This window comes from Zalophus californianus, chromosome 17, assembly GCF_009762305.2.
Source record: "Zalophus californianus isolate mZalCal1 chromosome 17, mZalCal1.pri.v2, whole genome shotgun sequence".
Taxonomy (NCBI): Eukaryota; Metazoa; Chordata; class Mammalia; order Carnivora; family Otariidae; genus Zalophus; species Zalophus californianus.
This window is the reverse complement of record NC_045611.1, coordinates 49,956,668-49,980,552: the sequence shown is the minus strand read 5'-3', so window position 1 is coordinate 49,980,552 and position 23,885 is coordinate 49,956,668. Positions and strand designations below refer to the sequence as shown.

Sequence of the window (23,885 nt, the reverse complement as noted above, 5' to 3'; positions counted from 1 at the left end):
CCCAGCGCCCCGGGCACAGCAAGACTGGCACAGAAAGCCGTGCTCCCGGTTCCTGGTGTGGGCGAGGCGAGGGCGGGGGGAAGCCTGGACCTGTCACCAGAGGCCTCTGGGCAAAGTCCTGGCCCATCCTCCACATGCGGGGTGCCGGCGCCCTTTCCCCACCGAGCGGGCCCCTGCCCTCGCCGGGCTGTGGCAGGAACGGTGCTGCCGAACCAGGAGCTGCCACCCAGACACCCACACGTGGGCAGGGCTGGCCACGAGGCTCGTAGTGTTGGCTTCCGCCCTGAAACCCGACCACCTCCCTCCCCAGCTGCCCTCGGTGGCTGGCCGACGCGGACCACACAGATGACACCGAGGCCAGGTCAAGGGAATTAAATAACGAGTGATTTTATTTCATTAGAGACAAAACCAGCAGCATCACAGCCTGAGCCCTCACCCCCCCCCCACCCCCCTGCCCCTGTCCCCGCTTCTGCCTAATGTCGGTAATGGGGACTTCGAGACCGGGACCTTGAGCGCCTGCAGAGAGAAACAGGGGCCCCCCATGAGGGCTTGTGCACACGCACACCAACACACTCGTGACCACCGCGGCATCGGTGATGATCAGGGGAGCAAGCTGCAGGGGGAGGGATGTTAACAAGGCTCGAGGCCAGCCTGTGCAACTGGGGCAGAGATGAAAGAATCAGGGCAGGGACAAGGTCATCTTCAGGGCGCTGGGCTGGGAGCTTACCTTCGGGAGGAGCTGTATTCTCGACCTGCAAAGAAAGAACAAAGCCAGTGCTCAGGGGCCAGGCCCCTTGGCCTGCTCCAAGGCCTGGCAACAAGCATTGCTTCTAACGCCTGCCTTTTTCCCCTCGTGACTAAAGCCATCACGTCAAGTGTGTGTCTTAAGAATTGTAATTCCTGGAGAGCTAAGGAGGAAACCGTACCGTGCTTCTGAGGTGAGAGCTGCGGGCTGCACGGCCGCAGGGTACTCACTGTAACGGGGGGAGGGCGAGCGGCTCTGCCGGCTGTACTGACGCTCCCATTCCTCTCGCTCCTTCTCTCTGCGTTCCCGCTCCCTGCAGGCAAAAGGGATGGAGCCCAGGGGCAGGCGTGAGCACGCGGCCAGAACACTGAACTTGAGGGTGTGGGGGGAATGAGAGTGCTGGGCTCGGAGGGATGCAGGCTGGGCAGAGCCAGGACTGGAGCCTCAGTCCGCCTTGCTTTGAAAGGCTTGCTAAACACACGGGATCGAGCTGGAAAATTCGACTTTTCTCCGTCATGCTCAGGTAGTCTCACAACACAGGGACTCACACATACTAAGTGCTTCCTCTGCCTTCGTCAGGCTGCCCGAGGCTCGCGACCCCAAGGGCTGTATTTATCGGGCCCCTGCTACTCGCCTGTTCCGGATCTGAATCCGCCCAACAAGCCTGTGGGCTGGGACAACTATTCCATCCCCATTTCACTGATGAGCAAACTGAGGCCCAGACAAGAAAGCGGCCCACAGCTGGTGGGCAGCGGAGGCAGGATCAGAACTCGGGATCCAACTGACCACAATGCCGAGTCCCCGGGCACTCTGCTTCCCCACCCGACGGAGGCAGGCAGCACCCTTGGGCCCAGCACACGGCAGCAATAAGCAGGAACAGTGACGATACACCCAGCCCCCTGCCGACACACTAGGCACCGCGCGGGAAGCCCTGCAGCAGGGGCCCCAAGGGAGGAAGAGGAAGGAGTCTCGGCTCCGAGGACCCACGAACAAGCGGCCGGTGACCTAGCCCCGCCACTGACAGACCCACCTCCACCCCAGCACGAGTGGGCCTGTGCTTTCTGAGCACTCCTCCCCGAGCTGCCCTGCGGGGTCGTCACCGAGTTCTGCCCTGGCTGCGGAGGCTGGAGTGAGGCCTGAGAGGGCCAGCGCCCACCCCTGGGGCCCCACAGTCACAGCACAGAGGGACAGAGCCGGGACTGGACTCCACGGCTGCCTGGTCCAGGACGTGAGCCTGTTCCCTTTGGAGCAAAGACCCGAGACACCTAAGGGGAACAGGGCAGAGCCCCGCCCCGAACCGGGAAGAACCTGCTGCAGGGCTGGCTTGCGGAGCACCATCTCTGATCTGGGGGCTGAGCACACAGCAGGAAGCCGGCAGGCGGACCTGCCCGCTCGTCCCCTTTCCCGAGACATCAACGACAAGCAAGGAAACAAAACGGGGCGTGCCAGGCGGGAGTCAGTGCTCTGAAGAAAACATAGCAGGCTTAGAGGATGGAGCGTGTTGGGGTGCTACTCTAGACAGGACGGTCAGGGAGGGCCCCCGACGAGTGAAGCCAAGGAGAACACAGAGGCCCCGTGCATCCGGGGCCGGCACGGCTGGGAGGGGCCACAGTGGCTGGACCGAGCAAGCTGACAGAGGGCTGGGCGGGCGCGCGGGCGTTCTCCCACCCCAAGGGCTAGCGCGGGCAGCAGGGCCAGGAGCCAGCTGGTGGGGAACAGTGGGCAGCCCAGAAGCGGGGGGCCGTGGCCCTGGATACGGGGAGCGCAATGGTCTTACTTCATGCGGATCTTGCGGGCCATGGCTCGAAGCTCGTCTTCCCGCTCCTGTGGCAGACGTGGCTGTGAGGGCGGGCCGACTGGCCCGCTACCGCAGTCCCGCACCCCTCACTGCTGCCCTTACCTGGCGCTCATGCTCCTGCTGTATCATCTTCTCCTGGGCTGCCTTCTTATCCGCCTTGACTGTGGGCAAGGAGAGACGTGGTGGCTGAGGAGGAGCCCTCAAAAGCATCCCCCCTTCCCAGACGCCAAAACTGAACCCAGGGAGGCCAACCAGATGGCCACGGCCCTTAGCATGGGGGCCACGGCCCTTACCATGGGGGCAACGGAACGGCACACACACTAGCTCCTCCCCCAAAGTGCCACACCTCATTGACGCCTGCCTGTCCAGGAGCGGGCGGGCAGGGCGTCCCCCCGCAAGGCCAGACGGGCAGGCAGAGGAGCGGAGCAGACCGGGGACGGGGTGGGACGTACACTGCCTGTTCAGTGCTTTCTGCATCCTCAGCTTCAGCTTCTCCTGCGGCGTCAGCTTGGGCTGGGGAAGGGGGAGAAGAGGCGGGACAGGGGGTGGGTGTCCGGAGCTCCCACCACCCACCTCAGCCAAGAGCCTGGGACTTGCGGGGGAATGTGGGGCAGAGGGACCGGCCACAGATGCCCACCACCAGGGATCTGGGAGGCCTGGGGACAGCTGGAGCCCCAGTGGACAGGGAGGAGGGGAGGGGGACATGGAACCTGACAGGGCAGAGCATTCCCAGCCCACTTCAACCCCAGGGCTGGATCTCCCGGCCCCCCGCCCCCCCCCGGGTCCCCCCTGCAGGCCCACCGGGCCCAGCTCTCGGGCACTGCTGCTGGCGGGAATTAGACGGGCGAGTTCCAAATTCTTACTGACTTTGGCAGCTCCTGTCTCTTTACCAGCGGCAGGTTCGGTCCTGGGAGGAAGAAAAGGAGGCTGCACCCTGGGCCCCGGGCCACCTCAGCACTGCTCTCAGACCAGACAAGCGAAGCCCTGGGCCTCAGACACCGCCCCCTCCCCCTGGGGAGGGACTGTGCCCCCACTTGGATCCCTCAGGCCACGGCCGTGTTCCTAGCACGGCCAGACCCCGGGGGGCAGAGCGCTGTCCCCTTCGGACGCCCCAAGGCAGGAGCTCTCTTGAGAAAGAGAACAGCGGAGCTCAGCCACCCTGCGCCACCCCGCCCTCCCGACTCACTTTCTCAGCTTCTCGCCCACAGCGGGGGACGCCGGCGGTCTGGTGGGCTTCTCCCTCGGGGGCGACGGCGAACGGCTGCGGCTGGGGCTGGGGCTGCGGCTGCGACTGCGGGACAGGCTGCGGCTGTGGCTGCGGGACGGGCTGCGGCTGCGGGACGGGCTGAGGGACCAGCTGCTGCGGCTGCGGCTGCTGCTGTGGTGTCGGGGGCCCCGGCCGCCCCGTCGGTATCGGTCCCCGGAGCGGGAGCGGCTTCTGGGCGCATGGCGGGAGGGGGACCGTGAAGAGCCAGGGACCCCCATCGGCATACCCCTGTCCCAGCTCCGAAGCTACAGCGCCCCCTACCCCCTTAGGCCCCGCAGTAGGTCGGGAGGTCCGGGGCTGACCACCCGCTCCTCCCCCGCTGTTCCCCGGCTTCTCCCTGGCCCTGCTCCGTGTCTACACAGAGCCCGCCCTCCAGATACAACCATCCTGAAACGGCTCCTCGCTTCTCACTCGTGACACACACTCACCGGCTCCCCTGGGAGGCGACCTCTGGGAGGGCGGGACCTGGCTGACCAGCGCCCAAACCCCCCCCCCCCCCCCCCCCCCCCCCCGCTTACCCACGGTGCCCGGCTCTGGGCACCTGGGGGCCACGACCTCATCCACCTCCTCACCTTGCTAGGGTCCAGTGGGGACCACCCCTCGCCCACTCTCCCCACCAATCTACAGCACGGACCCACGAGACCCAGTCGGGGGATGTGCGGCCCCATCCTTTCTCCACTCGGGACCCTGGGGGCTCCTCAGCAAGGGCTCTCCCTCAGGCTGAGGTTCAAGATGTGGCCAGGCCCCCTCCTTCCCCCAGGCCTTTCTCCTGTGGTTGCCCTGGGTCAGGCTACAGGGATTGACCTGGAAGCCAAGTCTAGGCCATACACGGATTCTGCTGGGGCTGGCCAACTTTTTACAAAACCCCAATTTGTGGGCAATGCTGAGAAAACGAACTATCCTTTAACAATCCAGACTCTCAATTGCTCATGAGAAACACAAGATGGGGCGACGTCAGGCCCACCACTGCACAGCCGACGACGTGACTGGATGGGACACGTGTACCCCAGTCCCCCCGGGCCCACCTGGCCCCTTATTTTACCTGCCAGCCCCAATAGAAAGCTGATGCTCAGACGCATGCCACAATACAAGGGTCAATGTTGGTGGCGGCAGCAGTCGCCCAACACTAGGCCCCGTACCCAGCATTCAAGCGTGTTGTCACACCTTCCAAATGACTCCACAAAGGAAGCACTGTCCTTATTTTACACATGAAAAAACCGAAGCCCAGAAGTTTCCGAGCAGAGCCAGGATTTGAAGCCAGGCTCCCCCGCTGAGCCACGCCGCTGTGGCACAGGCAGGCCTGATCCCGCCAAGCAAGAACCCAGGAAGGATGCTCCACTCCCTAGATGCCTCGTTTCCTACCCCCGTCTGCAGCGCCTCTCTACTGGTGGAGCACCCCAGCCCTAGAGGCCAGCCGGGTCCCCACTGCAAACCACAGGACACCCTGAGCATCCGCACACCTGTCTACACCCACACCGGGAACTCCCCACAAGAGGACCAGCTCGGTCCCCTGAGAACGTGGCTGTGCGCCAGCCCACGTCACCACACGTGGGGAGCAGAGGAAGCACACCTCCCCTGCAAACCGAGCGCTTCCTCACAGAGCGGCCGTGGCCTGGTCCCCTCCCTCAGAGCCAAGTCTGGCTGACATGGGGCCATGCCTCCCCCCCAGGCCCCACCCCCATCTGTACCACACACCTGCTTCTGCGCCGGGGCCCGTAACCACCGCGCCGGGCAGGCGAGCGGGAGTACCGGTGTCCATCTCGGGAGCCCCCACCCGAGTGCCGCCGGCCGCGGCTACGGGACCGCGAATAGCGCCGGGAGCGGGACCGAGAGCGGGACCAGGACCGAGAGCGGGAGCGCGCGTGGCGGCCAGAGCGGTAGTAGCCCCCGCCGCGGCGGGAGCGGGAGCTGGAGCGGGAGCTGGAGCGGGAGCTGGAGGTCCTCGAGGCAGAAGAAGAGGAGGAGGAGGAGGAGGAGGAGCGGCGGCTGCAGGCGGGGCACGGAGGGCCGGTCAGCACGGGCCTGGGCCAAGGCCCCCCACTGCCCCGCGTCCCCCCCCACGGTGGCTGGGGCGTAGGGCGGGCGGCGTGAGCGTTACCGACCGGGCGCTGGCATTACGTCCCGGTGCGGGGCCGCCGGGCTGGGGGGGTGCGGGGGCCTTCCCTGTGGTGGCCCCAGATGCGGCTGCTGCCGCTGCAGCTGCTGCTGCCTCCTCGTCGCTGCCCCCAAAACTGGTGATGAACGTGATCTTCTCCTCACGGCCTGGGGTCGGGGAGCGCGAGCGGGAGCGGGACTCAGAGCTGGATTCGGAGGGTGACCTACGAGGCAGGGCAGAGGGCCTCAGCTGCCAGGGTCCCTGGGAGCCCACCAGCTAACCACGCACAGTGCAGGGCCCCAGAACCGCGGCCAGTGTGGCACCGAGCACCGCCGGACACCCAGCATGAACAGAGCCGAGGGCCCAAAAGGCACCCAGCCGTGCAAGGGTTTGACTCCGCCGCGGAGCCTCTGCAAAATAAGCAAGAAAGTGAGCAACAAGCTGGACCGATTCTGTGTCACTATTAAAAAGGGATGAGCAGATCTACAGATTTAACCTCGAAAGATCACTTCAACACAGACGTCCATGAAGCAAGTTCTACAACGAAAAGTGTGGCACAATTCCATTGTTATAAAAGGAAAGTACCCATGTCCTTGAATTGAGTGTTGACCTGTGCCTGACCTTGTACCCAAAGGCACCTGCCTCATCTCCTATGCTCTCACAAGCCCAGAGAAACAGTCCCCTCCCACTGCATGCTGATGAGCACAGCAGGGTCAGGCTGATGGCTGTCCACCCTCAAGGCCCCTGCCCCGTCACTCCCACATCCCGGAGACACGCGTGTGCAAGGCCAGGACCCCCTGTGCAATCTCTCACTGCTTACTTCTGGGAGTTTAGATCAAAGGGACTTCTGATTTCTGTATCAAGCCCTTCTGCCACGCTGGGTCATTTTTAACACACGACTACGTTGTGTTTAAATCAAAAAATTAAAGAAGGTTCACATTTAAAGGAAAAAAGATTGGGAAAGCAGAGTAACATTCTGGAAAGCAGAAAAACGATTCAGACCCACAGATGACACTGGGTGCCAAGAATCGCCCCACTCCCCCTAAAACACACTGCTCTCCTCCCTCTACTCCCCCCCCCGCCCCTTCTCCCCAGCCATACCCCTCCATCAAGGTTTGCCAGCTGCCCCTCCTCAGGCCCTGGGAACTCACCGCTTATAGGGGTCGTAGGTGGGGCTGTCTCGGCGGGCATAGCTATGGAGAGAAAAGCAGGGTAGGACAAGCAGGGGCTTGGGATCCGAGCGGGCATGGAACTGGGCCCACTCACCCAACCAAGGAGCCCAGGGTCAGGTACCGGGCACTGTCAGGAGGGGGCTGCTGGCCAGGATTTAGGCCCCTGCCTTGATCCTTCTGCGCACCCCACCTCCGATCTGTCCGAAGCCTGAACCTTGGCCACACCCCGCAAACTACGTCCTGGGCCCCTCCCGACCCTGAGCAACAGGGACTCCAGCAGCCTGAGTCCTGCTTAAGCTCTGGACCCCAGGCGGAAGCACCCCTCCTGCCACTCCAAGTCCCTGGCTCTGCAACCTGGGTCCCGGCTCGTAGACAAGGACGATGGGAAAACTAGAAAAGCCACGGTGTCTTGGATGCTCACTACATGCCGCGCACTGAGCACTTTACTTCCACGAACGCAGCTGTTCTTCACAACTCTCACACGGCTGCTGGCGTCCCTCACAGCTCAGAGCTCACGAGACCACGGCCCAGAGCGGTGGAGTCACTTGCCCAGCGCCACACAGCTCATAAACGAAGGAGCTGGGCTCCCAAGCCAGGCGCCGGGGCGCCCAGCCCACGCCTTTACTCACTACACGGACTGCATCCCTATGGGAAGCAGGATGATGGCGAGAATCAGTGTGGCTTTTCCGGACCCCACACCGAGCCCTGAGCCCACACCAGGCTGCTTAAGCCCCACAGCTACCCTGAGGGACTCTCCTTGTCTGGAGGCAGTGCAGCAAGAGGCCTGGGTTGGCACTGGGCCTCCAGCGCTAAGAGGCAGCGGCAGGCTCGTCTGGAGGCCCCTCGACCTAGGCCGACTCTCCACACCACACCAGACCGCCTCCTCCCAACCTGCCCCAGACCTCAGAGTGGGCACTGGTGCGCCCCCAATCCTGGGAGGTGACGGTGCCCCTTTTCCAAAGGAGGAAACTGAAACCCAAGGGAAGTCACTTGCCCCCGATCTGACGAGGTCACGGCCCAGGAGGAGAAGCAGGAAGAAGTTCAGGGACAGGGCTGTTCCCTTGATTCTGCCCTCAATTCTTCGGCTGCCCCGCACCACCGCCCCACTTGTGCCTGCGACACCCGGCAAGAGTCCAAGTCCAGCGGGGGAGGGGGGTTGGGGTGGGGGGTTGGCAGCTGGCGGAGCAGGGTGTCCACAAGGCCATCCCTACCCTAAGCCTTCCTTGTTTCCTGCCCTACCAGGGGGACTCTGTTCACAGGCCCAAGCCTAACCCCAAAGAGTCTCCTTGAGCCCCAGCCCCTCCCCCAGAGCCCCGAATGAGGCTGGCAGGGCAGCAGCACAGGGGACAGCCCAGCCTACCTGGGTGGGCTGATCTTCCGGCCCCTCAGTCGCTTCTCCCGGAACTCCCTCCGCTGGCGCCGGGAGCGACGGCCCTGGAGGAGGGCGGGCACCATGCTGGTGAGAGATGTGCCCTCCCTGGGGCACCCCCCCGCCTCCCCCCAACCCCACCCCGGCCCAGCCCTCACCGAGTACATGGCCTTCTCTTCCTCAAGGGCCTTGGCGTGCTTGATCGCCTCCGCCTCCTCTTTGTCTTTCCGGAGCATCCTGCAGAGGGACAGGGGGGTCACAACGGAGGAGGGGGCAGGCCACAAGCAGTGAGGGATCCCACTCCATCCTGGGGTCTCTCATTCGTGCAACACTATGATTGAGCGCCTGCTGCGTGCAAATGCTAGTTTATGGATTAGGGATTCACTACTGAAAATAAACAAAAATCCCGGCCCTCACGGGCTCATGTTCCAGAAGACAATGGCCCAGGTAACATGGCGACATGTAGTGTGTTAAACGGTGAAAACCCGGCCGGGAAGAGACATTGTAGACGGGAGAGGAAGTACCAGCAGACAAGCAGAGATGCTACGGCTTTCAACAGGGAGGTCGGGGAGCCCCACAGGGAAGGGAACAGCTAGGGAGAGCCACGGGGAGCACGCAGCACAGACGCCAGCACAGCCGGCACCGCGGCAGCCCGGAAATCGGGGGGCCTAGGGAGTGAGGCGGCGCGGAGGCCGCGCTGCGTGTGGGTGGAGGAGCGGAGGACCAGACGGGTAAGACCTGGTGGCTGAGGTGAGGACCCCGGCTGCCCGGCTGACGGGGCGGTCACGGAGGGTTCTGAGCAGAGGGTGCTGGGTTCAGATGGGATCACTCGGACTCCGACTCACTACTGTGTTAGCCGGGGCTGCTGTATGGCATCCACACGGGCCGTGGCCCAGGGAAGGGGCCGGGTCAGCAGCTGCCAGGGAATGATCTGCTGAACGAAGCCTGCTCTCCACCAGGGGGAGCCGTCCACCAGGCCCAGGAGCCCCGGGAGCTTTTAGGGGTCAGACGGCCACAGGCCACAGGGAGCTGGGTGCCACCCGGTGGTCAGTACCCATCCCAGGAGCCTGTGTGTGGGAGGCCCGGGGCCGCGCACACTCGTGCTCAGGAACAAAGTGGCGGTCAGCAGCAGAGATAACGACCCCCGCCAGCAGGCCTCACCTGACAAAGTCGCCATCGGCCATGCCATAGGTCGTGGCCTGCTTGTTGAGATCTGCCACCTGTTCCTGGTTCAGTTCGTCCACATCCACCTCCACGTCTGCACCAAGAGAAGAGCTGTCAGGGGCCAAAGCTGAGCGAGAGGACCGGGGGGAAAGGGGCAGGGCCCCGGGAGGTGGGGGCACGAGGGGATGCCCACCAGACCGGAGGCCCCTGCAGGCAGGGAACGAGTCCGCTCATCTCGGCAACCCCAGGCAGGCGTGGGGCTTGGCCGGAGGCGAGGGGCGGTGGGGGCGGTGGGGGTGGGGGGGGGAAGAGATGCAATGGATGAGGGCCCAAATGAGCACTGGGATGTACGGGCGAGACCAGCGGACAGTGCGATGTACGACGTGTGGACACGGACGGACGGGCGGTGGGTGAAGATCTGAGTGGGTGGGTGGGAGGCGGGGGTTGGGGTGTGGGTGGCAGGTGTTTAGGAGCCAGACGCACTATGAAGAAGTGGAAGGGGGGGATGGATGCCTTCCGGATGTGTGGTAAGCAGCAGCTGGCTGAAAGGAGGAGGGGGAGACAGGTGGATGGCTGGAGCCACGGGTATTTAGGTAGGGGGTGAACGGCAGGGTGGGGGAGGGGTGAGGGATGGTTCTAGAACTGAATGAACACTTGGTTCTCCAGAGCAGACAGAAAAAGAGGAAGATGGGGAGGCTGACCCAAGCGGAAGAGAACAGAGACAGAACCTAGGTGGGGACAATACCATAGGAGCAGTGTCCTAGAAATGAGAGCAGACAGATAGAGGGAAGCCAGCACAGAGGAGCACCCGAGTCAGACAGGGAGGGCGGCAGGGGCTGGAGCGCCCCAGGGCAGGGGCGGGGCAGATGGGGCTCCTAAGCGCGGGGTGCCCCACAGAGGGTGAGGAACGAGACACGAAAACGATGCCCAGGGACTGCGGGGTGGGGGAGGGCAGAGAGGGGACCCCACCGATGTCGGGGATGACCTCATCTTCGTCCGAGTTGCTTTCCTCCTCGGCCGCTGACTCCTCCTCCTCTGGTTTCTCCGCTACCTTCTCTACCTCGGCCACGGTGCTGTCCTCGTAGGTGTAGCCAATGGAAGCCTTCTTCTCTGCCAGCCTGGGGCGGGGAAGCCCGTGAACAGGAGGGCCACGGGCAGGACAGAGCCCAGAGCCAAGCCTCGAGGGCACACGGACTCCCTGAGCTCCAGCCTCTGGAGGGCGCCCTTGCCTGCGGCCCCTCACGCGCGCTCTCCCTCAGCCTCGAACCTTCCGCACCTGCCTCCCACCAGCCCCTCCCTCTTCCCCCAAGCTCCAGCTCCAGTGTCCCCAGGGAAGCGTCCCCCAGGCAGGGTCAAGCACCATCCTGAGCTCCTCAGTCCCACCCACGTGGGGTCCTGACTGTCGGGGGACAGATTTGTCTCCCCCTAGCAGACTAAGCTCAAGAGGGCAGGAGCCAGAATTCTGGGTAACAGAGTAATTCTTGGGTAACAACGTGGCCCAGCTTTGCCCAGGACAGAGGAGGGGCCTCATGCACGTGTGTTGCTAAATTAATTTAGTCGACGTTCCCAGACGTCCCTCGAGTGTCAGCCTCCTCCTGAAAGTGGGCTCATGAGTGGGGACCAGTCATCAAGAAGCTTCCGTGGCATCCGTGGAAACTCCAGGAGGAGGAGAGCAGCGAGTGCTCAGGCTCACAAAGGCGAAGCCTCGGCAGCGCGAGGCAGCAGGAAAGGAGTGAGGCTCCGGCACTGCTGAGGACAAGGGGCCACCCTGGCCGAGGGACCGAAGACAGAAGGGAGACTGCCTGCCGGGGACCTCCTTGAGCCAGAGGCGGCTCCACGTAAGGCCCTGCCTACCCCCGCCGATGGACACAGCCCTGAGGAGCCCCTCTCTGGGGCGACACTGGCTGCTACCGAGCGCATGCAGGGCAGGCACAGGACAGGCGACCCACAAGCTCCGTCTGCTGCAGGAAGGGGGGCTCCTGCAGGCCCGTGATGCAGGGGAGCGCCCCAAAGCTCAGCGAGGGAGTCTTTGCGGGCAGGGTGCAAACCCGGGCCTGGGTCAGCACGCGGCCGGCTCCGCGGACTGCACCTCCCACTGACCCCCACGCTAGAAATGCGATGCAGACGTTCTGCAGCCAATTCTCTCCTCTGGCCACCACTTCCCCTTCTAAGCGTATATTAAATGAGCACCTACTGTGTGCCACACGCTGGCCCTGACTCTGGGAAAGCCGAGGGGGACGAGCCAGAGAAGGCCGTGCCCTGGTGGGGCACACATTCCTCCCGCCTCCCCAATGCCAGCATGCCCCCAGACCCCAACTCACTTCTTCTTCTCATCCTCGCTGGGCCTCTGGAGGCCTCCGTACAGCTCGTCAATGTAGATCTGGTACAGACACTGCTCCTCTGAGACTGTAGCAAGGCAAGCAGCAGGAGGGTCGGGGGGGGGTCACTAGGAACTTGGGGGTGGGGTGGGGGACACAAGAGTGAGCGCCTGGCCCGGGGGCAATGCTACTATTATCCCCGCAAGGGAGGCCTTTGGGTGGACCCTTCAGAACTACAAACTTCTCCTGAGCGCTGAATGTCAGCAGGACTCCAGGGGCCACTCCACTGCGGGCCTGTGGTTCCGTTTAAACTACCGGTGTTTGGAGCCATCTGGGTTCTCGTTTTACCCACAACACCTGACCTGGGGAGCTTCCCACTGTACCCCAGCCTTCCCTGATCTTCCCTGCAATGAAATGCACGGCCCTGACTGGCTGTGGGCCCCTGGGCAAGTCCCCTTCCCTCTGTGGGTCTCAGCTTTTCTGTCAAGTCAGGTGGGTGGGCTGGGCGAAGAGCACCGTCCCTTGCTCCCGCAGCAACCCCCCTCCCCGGTTCCCACCGTGGCACACAAAGCCCAGGCAGAGAGGGCTCGGCCGGCCTGTCTCACCCAAGCTGCCTCGCTCTCCCTGTTCCAGCCCCGCAGGCTGCCTGTGCCCACCCTCCCACAGGCCTCTTCTGCAGCCTCCTTCTCCTCACCAGAGCTCCTCCCCCCACAGCCCCCCCAACCCCGACGCCAGCCTCCGTCAAGCACCTCAGAGAAGAGCCCACCGTCTGTTAGATCACCACCTCAGCCTGCAATCGCCACCCGCTTTGGTGACTGTGTGGCTGCTGCCCTCACCCCCACGAGACCCCCGACCCCAGAGGCGCGCCAGCCACACCACACCACAGGTGCTCAGGAACGGTGGCAAGGGACAAATGCGGAGTCAGACCGAACTAAAGGAAACCCTGGCTCCATGGCCAAGAACCCCTATGGCCCTGGGTGAAGGCAAAAACAGCAACAGTATGAAAGATGATAAAGTTCCCTGGTTCTAAGGCCTCGCTGATTGCTAGAATTTTGGCGAACTTTGGTATGAGAGACAAAGAAACGAGGGAATAGCAAACCACAGCAGGGGCTGACCGCACCAGGCTCGGGGCCAGGCATTGACGCGCCCCTCGCTGGGCCCCTACAACCACCCTGGGGGACAGAAACCATCATGACCACCCTTCTCTGGGAGGAGACCAAGACGCACCAGGCGAAGGGCCTCGTGTGGTCCATCTTCCCTTTGACCCAACAGGGAAACCCTAGGAGGGGGCGTCTCAGCCCTTAGGAGATGAGCTAAAGCTCCAAGCTGTCCATCAAGAGGCGGCGGTGGTTAAGGGCGGGGTGAGAATCCCAGCTCCTTGGACACCATGTTCCCACCAACTCCTGAGCCTCAACATCCTCACTCGTAAAATGGGTGCCACCGGTACGTGGTTGTGCCAATGTGATGAGATATAATACCGACAAAAAGGTCCAAGTCTGTCAGGGCCTGAACCTCCCCAGGCAAGCCCAGAGCGGGGAAAACCGTGAGCCTGTTTTCTCATTTGTGAAGCAGCATGGTGACAGCCTGGAGAATGACACCGACAGATACAACAGCTTGGCAGATTGCCAAACTCTGTCTAACTATTCCTAAACAATTCCTAAAAGAAATTTCCTCTTCACAAGTGATATTCCGACCCAAACAGGCTGGGGGAAAGACAGAGAGAACAAAATGTGTTCTTGCTATTTTCCCCAATTTTTTAGGACAAGAGACCAGAGAGGCAGAGGGTGTGGGATATAGAAGTGACCCCAGCAGGACCATCTTGCTCAGCAGACTCGGCCCGTACTGGGTCCAGAGAAGGAGGCCCGAGAGAAAAGAGCGGGGAGCAAACCCGAGGTCCCGGAGGAGAAAGCACTGCAGTAAAAGTGGCCTCCCCATGTCCACGGATGCCCAACCCGCCTGCCATGCCCCAGCTCACTCACTGCCGGCAAAGTCGTTCTGCACCAGGCCTCGGTAGCGCTCGTAGTTACATTTCCGCTCGTCTGACTCCTGTTCTGGGGAGCTTTGGGGGAGGCCAAAGTCTTGAGATCAGAGGGAGAGGAGAGGCCCCACCCGAAGCCAGCAGGAGTGGGGTTGGAGGAGCCTGGCTGGGGCTGGGAGGCTCCCTGCCGGCACACCTCCTCCTTCCCAGGAAGGGAACAGGTGGGCAAGGGCTTGGGAAAGGAGAGGCAGCAGGGCGCAGACTCCCTGCTGGGCAAGCCTGAGGGGTGGTGGCTTACATGGTGGTGAGCAGCGGGGGGGTGTAGTCAGGGATGTGGTCAAGGTGGGCGCGGACATCGAAGCGGTCAATCATGTTGTTGGTGTCCCCCTGCCAGGGCATCCTGAAATGGGGAGCAAGGAGTTGAGGATCCCCAGTGTCCACATCCGTTCCCTGTCACCTCAAGCTCAGGAGCCTGGCCCTCAGTTTCCTGTGATTTTCCAGGCCATGGGCCCCACACCCTCACCCCCCACTTCTCAGTCTCTTATGTCACTAATCCCCCTGAATCCACATTCAGGCTCCTGGCCTGAATAGGATCCTGGGAAACTGGGGCCCTATTTCTCAGAACCAAGCAAGAGTGGGAAACTCGAACCAGGTCTCAGGGGCCACTTCCTAAGCCCCGGTCACTTTGAAACATCCCCTCTGGCAACGTACTTGCCATGCCACCTGGGCCTGTGGTCCTGGTTCCACCCATTCCCCTCTAAGTCCCCCAAGCACCCCTGCACCCTGGGGCCTCCGTCCCAACCCCTGCCGGCTATCCTCGGCTGGTCACTGTAGGCTCCTCATGCAGGTCAGGCCACCCCTGCTTGAGTCCCCACAGGTCTCTCCACACCCCAGGCCCCTCCTGACCTCCAACCCTCCCCCCTTCTCAGTCTTACATGTTAACGGGGCTCTCGGCGGCCAGGGCGACTGCAGAATCCAGGTGCACCTTGCACGCTCGGCCGTGCACCTGCAGGAACTGCGCTGGGTCCTTCTTCTGCGGGGAGAGACAGTGTGGAGGTCACCAACGCGCTGAGCTCCAGACCCTGCCACCCCCGCGCAACCTGGCTCAGCAGCAAGTGCACCTCTGTCAAGTGGGCCATGCCTCAGAGGTAAACTAAGCTGCAGGGGGGTGGCAGCACTCACGGGGGCCACCTCAGTTCTAGGGACGGGGACCTTGAGATGGTGGAGAAAGGCTCTGGGCTCTGGCCCAACCTTCTGTACAGTCAGTACCAAGACCTTCTGCCCCAAAAATATAATTCCCCAAATCACCTCCCTCCCCCAATCCCGGGTCACTCATTCGGAGCCAGGTGTGAGCACTCTGGCCTAGACCGGCCTCTAAGACCCCGGAACCACGTGAGCACAGGCAAAGGTGATCAGTGTCACTACTCATCAGAGAAATGCCAACGAGAACCATGAGACACCACTTCACACTCACTAGGACAGTGAAAACGGAAAGGACAGACGTGAACAACGTTGACAAGAAAGTGCAGAAAGTGAGTTCTTCAACAAAGAACTGCCCTAAGACCCAGCAACTCCACTCTTAGGAATATACCCGCCAGAACCGAAAACAGATACTCAAATACTTGTACACCAATACTCAAGCAGCACGACTCACAACGGCCAAAAGATGGAAACGATCACGTGGCCGGCAATGGATGGCCAATAAACAAAACCTGGTATGTTTAGACCACGGAACCTTGTCAATAATGAAGACTGAAGAACTGACGTGCTACAACGTGGACGAACCTTGAAAACAGAACGCTCAGTGAAAGAAGTCGGTCAAAAAGGCCACATGTTATAGGATTCCATTCATGTGAAACGTCCAGAATAGGCAAATCCACAGAGACAGAAAGCGGATGATTGACTGCCCAGGGCTGGGAAGCTGGGGGGGACTGACTGCTAATGGGTATGGGGTTCTTTTTGGGGTCATGAAAATTTTCTAAAATTAGGCTGTGGTGATGGATGCACCCCCCGCCCCCGTGAACATTCTGAAAACCACAGAATCGTATGGCCTGTGAATTGTACCTCAATAAAGCTGTTACGAAGGCACCAACATAGAGGAGCGCGTCCCGAGTCTATGCTCCTCCAGCCTGAGCCCTCGTGTGGACGTCAGGATTCCAAGTGTGGCGGGAAAGGGCAGAATCTAGCACCAGCGCTCCCACTGCTGAGCCTCCTGAGTGCCGGGCCCTGGCTGGGCTCCTGCTGCGGGCCACATCCGAGGAACCCACCAGAGCCACAAGAAGGACTACTGCTACTACCCACTGAATGCTGGCCAAGCTCCCAGCGACGCCTCGCCAGGGTCCAGACCCCCCTCACCACAAGCTGGTCCAGCCAGCGTCTCCAGCCCAGACCCCTTGGCAGCCTCTTCTTGGGCTCCCTGCCGTCAGCCTGCCCTCCGCGGTCCATCTCCCACACAGGGCCTGGGGTGGGCGGGGGGGCGGTGCTGCTAAAACCTATCAGGCCACATCCCTGACACCTCTGCCCCAGACATGCCGGCTTCCACAGCACTCCGTGACCACTCCACTCAGGCTCCACTCGGGACCTCAGTGCCCGCTCTTCCCTCGGCCTGCAAAGCTCTGGCAGGTGGCTGCCCTCTGGCTTATTTCAGATCTCTTTCTAGAAGCCTTCCTCATCAACTCTAAGTAGTTTCCTGCACAAGTGCATACTTACTCTCGATCTCCTTAACCCCACCTGTTCTCTTCACAATGCCTGCCACTACCCGGTTTCCCACCTTACATTCATTTATCAGTCATCTCCCGCACTAGAACATAACTTCCATGAGGCAGGGATCGCTGCTCTGTTCACCACTGTATCCCCAGTGCCCAGAGCAGGGCCCGCCCCACAGCATGCGCTCAGGAGCACTGACTCAAGGGAAGAGAGAATGAATCCTGACCGATGAGGAGACTGAGCCCCCAAAACCCACAGCATCAAATTCCCAAAACCCTGCACTTCCTCACTGCCTCCACCTCCCACCCACAAAGGGCCGAGAAGAACACTCACCGACGACCACGGCTAATGCTGGGCTACTGTCCATCCTGTGCCAGGCTGTTCCCACTCAGCTGAGGTGCGATCCGCCCAAGACCACAGAGTCCAGCAGGGGTGGTGCTGCGGGAATCCAGCTGCTTATCCCGCACCTCACTTCCCTCCCTCAATGCCTCGTCTCGGGCCCCATAGCTCCTCCTTCAGCCCCGTGACAGCCCCTGGGGCTGTTGCAGGCCCAATGCCCAGGTCCCACAGCCATCGCGGGACCCTGCTTGCAATAAGTGCACCGACTGGTCCAGGGAAGCCGCAGGCTGTGCCAGCAACCGAAGAAGGGAAAAAGCATCGGGCTGGGTATAAAAATCTAAGTCCAGGGCCTGGCTCTGCTGGGAGATTCTGGAAAAGCCAATGAACTGTCCTAAAAGACAGGCCCTGAACTGTTTTATGTATATTTTCTCAAACTTCTCAAGCATGGGACAAAGGTTAGCAGTGTTCCCGACGAGGAAACTGAGGGGTGTGGCCCACTCGCTTGAAATCATGCCAGTAACACACAGAACTAGGATTTGAACCCAAATGGGCCTGACCCTCAAATCCACTCCTTTTTATTTCAAAAGTAATTTTTTTTTAAAGTCTGGTGAAAAGCATATGATAAAAAATCTACATTAACTACTTTTCTCTTTTTTACGATTTTACTTAAATATTTGATACAGCACGAGCAGGGACAGGGGCAGGGGGAGAAGCAGACTCCCCATGGGCGGGGCTCAATCCCAGGACCCTGGGATCACAACCTAAGCCAAAGGCAGATGCTCAACCAACGGACTGAACCCCCAGGTGCCCCCACATTCGCCACATTTAAGCATACAGTACAGCTGTGTCAAATTACATGCACCTTGCAGGGCAGCAGATCTCTAGAACTTCTTCAACTTGCAAAACTGAAACTCCATAGCCAGTGAATGACTCCCCTTTTCTCCTCCCCCCTGGCAACCACCTTTCTATTTCCTGTTTCTAAGTGCCTGACTACTTGAGATACCTCATATCTTGCATCATTTTTTTTTTTTTTTTGGTGACTGGCTGATTTCACCAGGCATAATGTCTTCAGGGTTCCTCCACGTGGCAGCACGTGACAGGATACCTTTTTCTGAGGCCGAACGATATCCCACTGTACAGACATACCACCTTTTCTTTATCCCTTCATCAGTCGAGGGACAGTTAGGCTGTTCCCCCACCTGGGCTATTGTGAATAACAATACAAGGAACATGGGGTGTACAAATACCTCTGTGGGATCCAAAGTCCATTCTTAACCATTGGACTATTCTGCCTCCAGGATCAGATGGGAGTCAGAGGGGTTCATGGACTCTTTCATTCACTCATTCAACTGATAAGCAGGCACCCACCATGTGCTAGGCCCCATGCTAGGGCCACGGCCATGACAGACACAGCCCCAGCCCGACCCTCACGGCTCACAGTCCAGGGCTGGGGACGGACCCGTCCCACACAGTAACGACCCAGAGTGGGCAGCGCTGGGATGGGAGAGCCCAGGGAAATGCCTGACTCAGCCTGGGCAGAGGTGGGGGTAAAGAGGGGGGTCAGCCTGAGGTTTTCTAGAGGAGGAGAGGCTTGAACTGAGAACTATTTCCCATTTTCTTATCAACAGGGAATTCTGTTTCTTTACCCAAACCACCGATTAAAGAAGAAAGTTGACAAGGACAAGGGCAACAACAGAACCAGGGTCAGCTAGGGGGAGAGAGCAGATGCCAAGGACAAACCAGGAGCAGGGAAACCAGCCTTGTGTGGGCCACCCATTCAGCCTGCCATAAACTTCCTTGGCTTCCTCAACGCTCGCCCCACAGCCTCCTCTCCAGCCAAGAATCAGACGAGACCCGTGTGAGCCGCCCCATCCCCTCCTCAAAGCAGCCGTCAGCCGCTGCCCACAGCTTGACAGCTCCACTCTGCATGCTGATCACGTTCCCTCGAGGGGACAATGGCGGCTTGTACAGGCCCACACCACAAAGTGCCCCACAGACACTGTTCTTGTTCTTGACGTTCCTTCCCCTGTCACCCAGTGAGAGGGGCCGACGATCACCACTGTCCTGAGGGGGAAAATAAAGCTCAGGAAGCTCCCCTGCTAACAAGAACGATAGCCTGGAGTCCCAGACCTTTCAGAGTGACCCAACTGCAGCCTTCTTTCCTCTACACCATGCCAATGCCAGCTCCACCTGGTAAGAAGAACTTCAGGAACAACAAGAGCCAGCATTTACCGAGCCAGTCACCCTGGGCAGGCCTAGCAGAGGTCAATGTGCCCCATCAAAACAAAGAGCCCTGTGAGGGAGGTGCTCGGCCCCCACTATCTGTGGCAGACCAGTAGCTGGCAACCAACATCTATTCCCCCTCCCAATATGTCTGGCACAAGGCCACCCAGAATGAAGCCTAGGCCTCTCAGGCTCCCTTGCACTTGTATATGATCCTGGGACTACTTTCTGGCCAGTGGGACGAATGGAAGTATTGGGTGCAAACATCTAGAAACTTTCTTAAAAACTGGCATGAGCCAGGTTTTTCCCTCCCTCTTCCTCCCGGCTGGATGGAATGCAGGCACGATGGCTAGAGTGTGAGCAGCCCTCTTAGACCTTCAGAGGACACTGGTAAGAGGATCCACGTTCAGCTGAACAACAAAATGGTTCTTGCGCAGAGAGGGCTATTTTGGGGCTTTCAGGGGAAAAAGAAAGAAACTTCTATCTTCACAGCCAAACCTGACTCGACGTAATTCATCATTTCACATGCAAAAAAGGAAACTGGCTCAGGGAGACAGTCACTCGCCCAAGGTCACACTGTACGTAAGCAGGAGAGCTGGAATCGGAACCCAGAGCCCTAGGACTCAAACTTTGAGGACCTAACCGTTTTAGTATTCTGGCTCGACGCTGTGTCACTTCGGATGTGTCGCTGCACCTTTCAGAACTTCTATTTCTGGGGCGCCTGGGTGGCTCAGTAGGTTGAGCGTCTGCCTTCAGCTCAGGTCACGATCATGGTGGGGTCCTGAGTTCGAGCCCCGCATCGGGCTCCCTGCTTAGTGGGGGGCCTGCTTCTCCCTCTCCCTCTGCAGCTCCCCCTGCTTGTGCTCTCTTGCTCTCTCTCTCTGTCAAATATATAAATAAAATCTTAAAAAAAAAAAAAAGAACTTCTATTTCTGCAACAGTAAGCCCAGGTGAAGTGCTAGGAGAGGTCAAGGTTCAGAGAGTCTGGGTGAGCATGCCAGCTGTGCCCTCTTGCTATGTGACTGCAGACCATGACTCTCCGAGCCTCAGTTCGCTCATCTGTAAAATGGACGTAAATAAGAACCACGTCCGAGGCTGCAGTGAGGACCTGATGAAGCGTAAACGCATGTCAAGCACATAATACATAATGGACAACACATATTTACGTGTGTTGTGTGTGTCAACAGCACCAGCTGCTTTTACCAGCATTATCTTTAACACAGGGATCAACCCCAACCTCTTAGGGCCGCCCAAAGGACTAGAAAGAACGCACCAAAGTAGTGGGCACTGGGTCTGGCACACCATGAGCCCTCACTATAGCTCATGGCAGCCATTTCTTCCTAAGCATCGTGTTCCTGGCCCACACTGGGGCCTCAACTAGGACCGGCACAGACCCGGACCCTGACCTCATGGTCATGTTACAGTTTTCCCAACACCACCAGGGAGGGGCTCGCCTTGATCCAGTGGTTCCTTCCTGGGAGACAGAGGGCAAGTGAGGAGCTCTCAGATATTCCTCTCCTAGAGTAATAGCAGCCTCTGTCTCATTGGGGACTCACAGGAGTCAAAGAAACCATGCATCTAAAACTCTTCTCACAGGGCCGGGTGCCTGGAAGGAACAATTAAAATGGTAACTGCTGGGCACCTGGGTGGCTCAGATGGTTAAGCGTCTGCCTTCGGCACAGGTCATGATCCCAGAGTCCTGGGATCGAGTCCCGCATCAGGCTCCCTGCTCCTTGGGAGCCTGCTTCTCCCTCTGCCTCTCTCTCTCTCTGTCTCTCATGAATAAATAAATAAAATCTTTAAAAAAAATAAAAATTAAAATGGTAACTGCTACTATTAGTAGGTTTACTCGATTACTCTTTCAAGCTGTTATCTGTTGGCCCTGAGCTGAGGATGCAAAGATGACCTGAATACTAGTCCCCAATCTTACAGAGCTAGATATGTGTGTGTTAAATTCCAAAGAGGAAGAGCAGGGAGCTGTAATGGCTTTTATAGGGGACACGTGACTGAGTGTGGGAGATGAGGGAAGACTTCCTCAAGGACTGAGATCTGACAGATGAGCAGTCAGTCATTACCCAGGTATGGGAAGAGCTCATGCAAAGGCCCTGTGGCTATGTAATTCTGAGAGCTAAACCGATACTCTTTATACATCTTTTGCGTTAGAGAAAGTCACCCTCGATAACGAGGAGGCCAGATAGCTTGAGTAAAGGAAGGAGGCAGAAAACAGAGTGGCATGAGTCTAAGTGGGGGGGGGGGGGGGGGGGTGCGGTGCAGACCATGCAGAGGCTTGAAGGCTGTGTTGAGGAGCCTGGGCTTTCTATCGAGGGCACTAGGGAGCCATGGAGGAGTTCAGAGCAAGGGAAGGATAGGGTCAGACTTGTGCTTTAAGATTTTTTTTTATTTATTCATTTGAGAGAGAGAGAGACAGAGAGAGCACAAGCAGGGGGAGAGGCAGAGGGAGAGGGAGAAGCAGACTCCCTGCTGAACTGGGAGCCAGACATGGGGCTCGATCCCAGGACCTGGTGATCATGACCTGAGCCGAAGGCAGATGCTTAACCATCTGAGCCACCCAGGGGCCCCAGCCTTGTGCTTTAGAAAGACCTCTCTAGCCCTGCTGAAGAGGATGGCTTGGAGGAGGGTAGGAATGAAGGCCAGGAGACCAGGTAGGAGGCTAAAGCAGAAATGCAGTAGTAAATGGGAACATCTATATTACTATCGTCTAACAGGAGAACTGAACCCAGTACACAAGTACCGTTTCAAGCTGGGGTCTCAAGGGCAAGTAGGAGTTAAAGAGGTAAGGAGAGACATGACAAGCACAATGCCCTGTGGTGACAGAGATGGGGAAAAAAGGCCAATGGAGCTACCCAAGGATGAAGCTGAGAGCCTGGGAGACGTCAGACCACAAGGGCCTTTAAGGTCACAGATGGAGTGTGGTCTTCTTTCCCAAAGCAACCGAAGCATCAAACAGCAGAGGAAAGTGGTCAGAGTCCATTTAAATGAATATGGATGGCACTCCCACAGGGTGCCAAGCCAAATCTCAAGAACAGCTGAGCTTTTCTGGGCACTGCAAATACAGCAGGAAGACAGACAGCCTTCAGGAGGCGGTCGTCTTATATGTGGACTGCTCTGAGTGTTACAAAACTTTCCTCCTTCCTGCTAACACCAGCCCTGTACTCTGAGGCCACACCAAACAAGACAGCATACCAGAACTAAGAGAATGCCTCTGGTTTTTACCCATGAGGATGCTCAAGAATTAAATATTCTCCTGAGGAAAGCTGGGCTCTTGTTTTGGCATATTTCCAAGCCCAAAACCCCACCAGGATGACCGGGGCCCCACCCTCCAGGAAAGGTCCCACTCCAGATCAAGGCCAGTTACTCACAATCTTTTCATAGTACTCCCGCCGCCGCTCTGCTCTCTTCTTATAGTCAACCATCATGCCTCGAAGCTTCCGCTCATGCTTCCGAGCCTCGTGCCACATCGTGGTGAGGCCGAGCTGGGGGCCTCAACCTGGGGGATGAGAGGGGAGGGTCAGATGGGCTGTAGAAACCATATGGGCAGAATCAAAGTCACCTAACAAGCCGGTAACAGAGCCGACCCTAAACACCAGCTTCAGGGAAGGGACGTGAGGCTGCAGAACTGTGTGCCAGATGCCAAAGCATATTCCTGACAACTCTGATCCAGTACCTTGGGCGTTCTGAAAACCCCCCAGGAGATTCTGGAACGAGCATCCCTGGGAAAGGAGTGTCCTGGGTTCAGGGCACTAGAATCAAGGATGAAAGGTTTTGGAATGCTAGGAGTGAGTGTTTGAAGTATGGTCTGGAGGCAGACCCTAGGCAAGTGGGGCTGTAGTTCAAGGGAGGGAGAAGAGCTGAAATGGGGCTACCCGTGGGGGTAAGGGATGAATGCAGGTGAAAAAGACGACTTTATGGGAACAGAGCGGTGGTATGGGGCGGAGATGGGGGAATGGGGGGGTGGCGGAGATGGAGGGCAGGTGAAGGGCCTGGGCGGAAGACGACAACGATTGGGGGAGGTGGGGAACATGGGTGGGGGTGCTGTAAATAAAGACCGGAGAGAGGCTGAGAGCTACAGAAGAAATCTGAATGGCGGGGGCGGGGGGAGGTGGGGCGGTGAAAAACGGAGTAGAGAATGAGGAAGGCGGAGCCGGCAGACAGGAGGGGGTGGGCTGAGCTCGGGGGCAAGGCTTGCAGACAGGGGCGAAGCCCAGGGATTTGGACTGGGATCGAGGACCCCGTGTGGGCCTCCGAATTCGGGCGAAGGTTTTTGACAAGGGGGCGGGGCCTGTAGTAAGCGGCGGGGTCCGACACGGCGAGTTCGGGCCCACAGCGGGGGCAGAGGCGCGGCCTGAGGCGCCGCAGGCCGGAGGGGGTGCGGGGACCAGCGGCCCTCGGGGCTGGGGCCGAGCAGAGGCTCACAGCACCCCGGGGAGAGGCCGAGACGAGGGCGAAGCTGGGCTGACGCCCGCCCGAAAGCCAAGAGGTCGGGGCCCGCTGCCTGCACTCACCGGCTCGTCGCCGCCTCCCACCGCAGCGCTCGCGCGCGGCCCGCACCGGAAGCGGAAGTGGGAGGCCGCACGCAGGGGGGGGGCGGAACGTGGTTCAGCGCGCTTCCGCCGACGCGAAGGGCGGGCCCTGAAGGGGAGGGGCGGGGCTTGGAGGGTGCGGCCGTGAGAGGCGGAGCCGAGGAGTTCCC

At 59.6% G+C, this 23,885-nt stretch overlaps 1 protein-coding gene across 2 annotated transcripts; it reads right to left on the bottom strand.

The window, feature by feature from the left end:
* Window positions 1–364: 364 nt before the first annotated feature.
* Window positions 365–23,750, bottom strand: LOC113936542 (CLK4 associating serine/arginine rich protein). 2 transcript variants are annotated; one of them, XM_027619889.2, is made up of 21 exons: window positions 23,698–23,750; window positions 22,555–22,682; window positions 14,842–14,939; window positions 14,205–14,306; window positions 13,908–13,987; window positions 11,932–12,016; window positions 10,580–10,728; window positions 9,608–9,704; window positions 8,605–8,683; window positions 8,438–8,511; window positions 7,057–7,098; window positions 5,913–6,128; window positions 5,506–5,796; window positions 3,730–3,981; window positions 3,411–3,450; window positions 2,996–3,056; window positions 2,646–2,704; window positions 2,523–2,569; window positions 976–1,058; window positions 728–752; window positions 365–516 (listed from the first exon to the last, which is right to left on the bottom strand). In XM_027619889.2, exons 2-21 carry the CDS (start codon window positions 22,651–22,653, stop codon window positions 474–476), a joined length of 2,022 nt encoding a protein of 673 aa, XP_027475690.1. In that variant the 5' UTR covers window positions 22,654–22,682; window positions 23,698–23,750; the 3' UTR covers window positions 365–473. The 2 variants fall into 2 exon arrangements, 1 of the variants encoding a protein (XP_027475690.1); XR_003524285.1 differs by having other exon boundaries at window positions 474–516; window positions 3,407–3,450.
* Between the last annotated feature and the right edge of the window lie 135 nt (window positions 23,751–23,885).

Bases quoted from the DNA above. Each gene is read 5' to 3' on its own strand.
- LOC113936542 (XM_027619889.2), bottom strand. From the start codon at position 22,653: ATGTGGCACGAGGCTCGGAAGCATGAGCGGAAGCTTCGAGGCATGATG. The intron at 8,684-9,607 runs GTGAGGCCTGCT...GTCCCTCTGCAG, and splicing joins GCCGATGGCGACTTTGTCAG to GATGCTCCGGAAAGACAAAG. The intron at 3,451-3,729 runs GTGAGTCGGGAG...TCTTCCTCCCAG, and splicing joins GTGGGCGAGAAGCTGAGAAA to GACCGAACCTGCCGCTGGTA.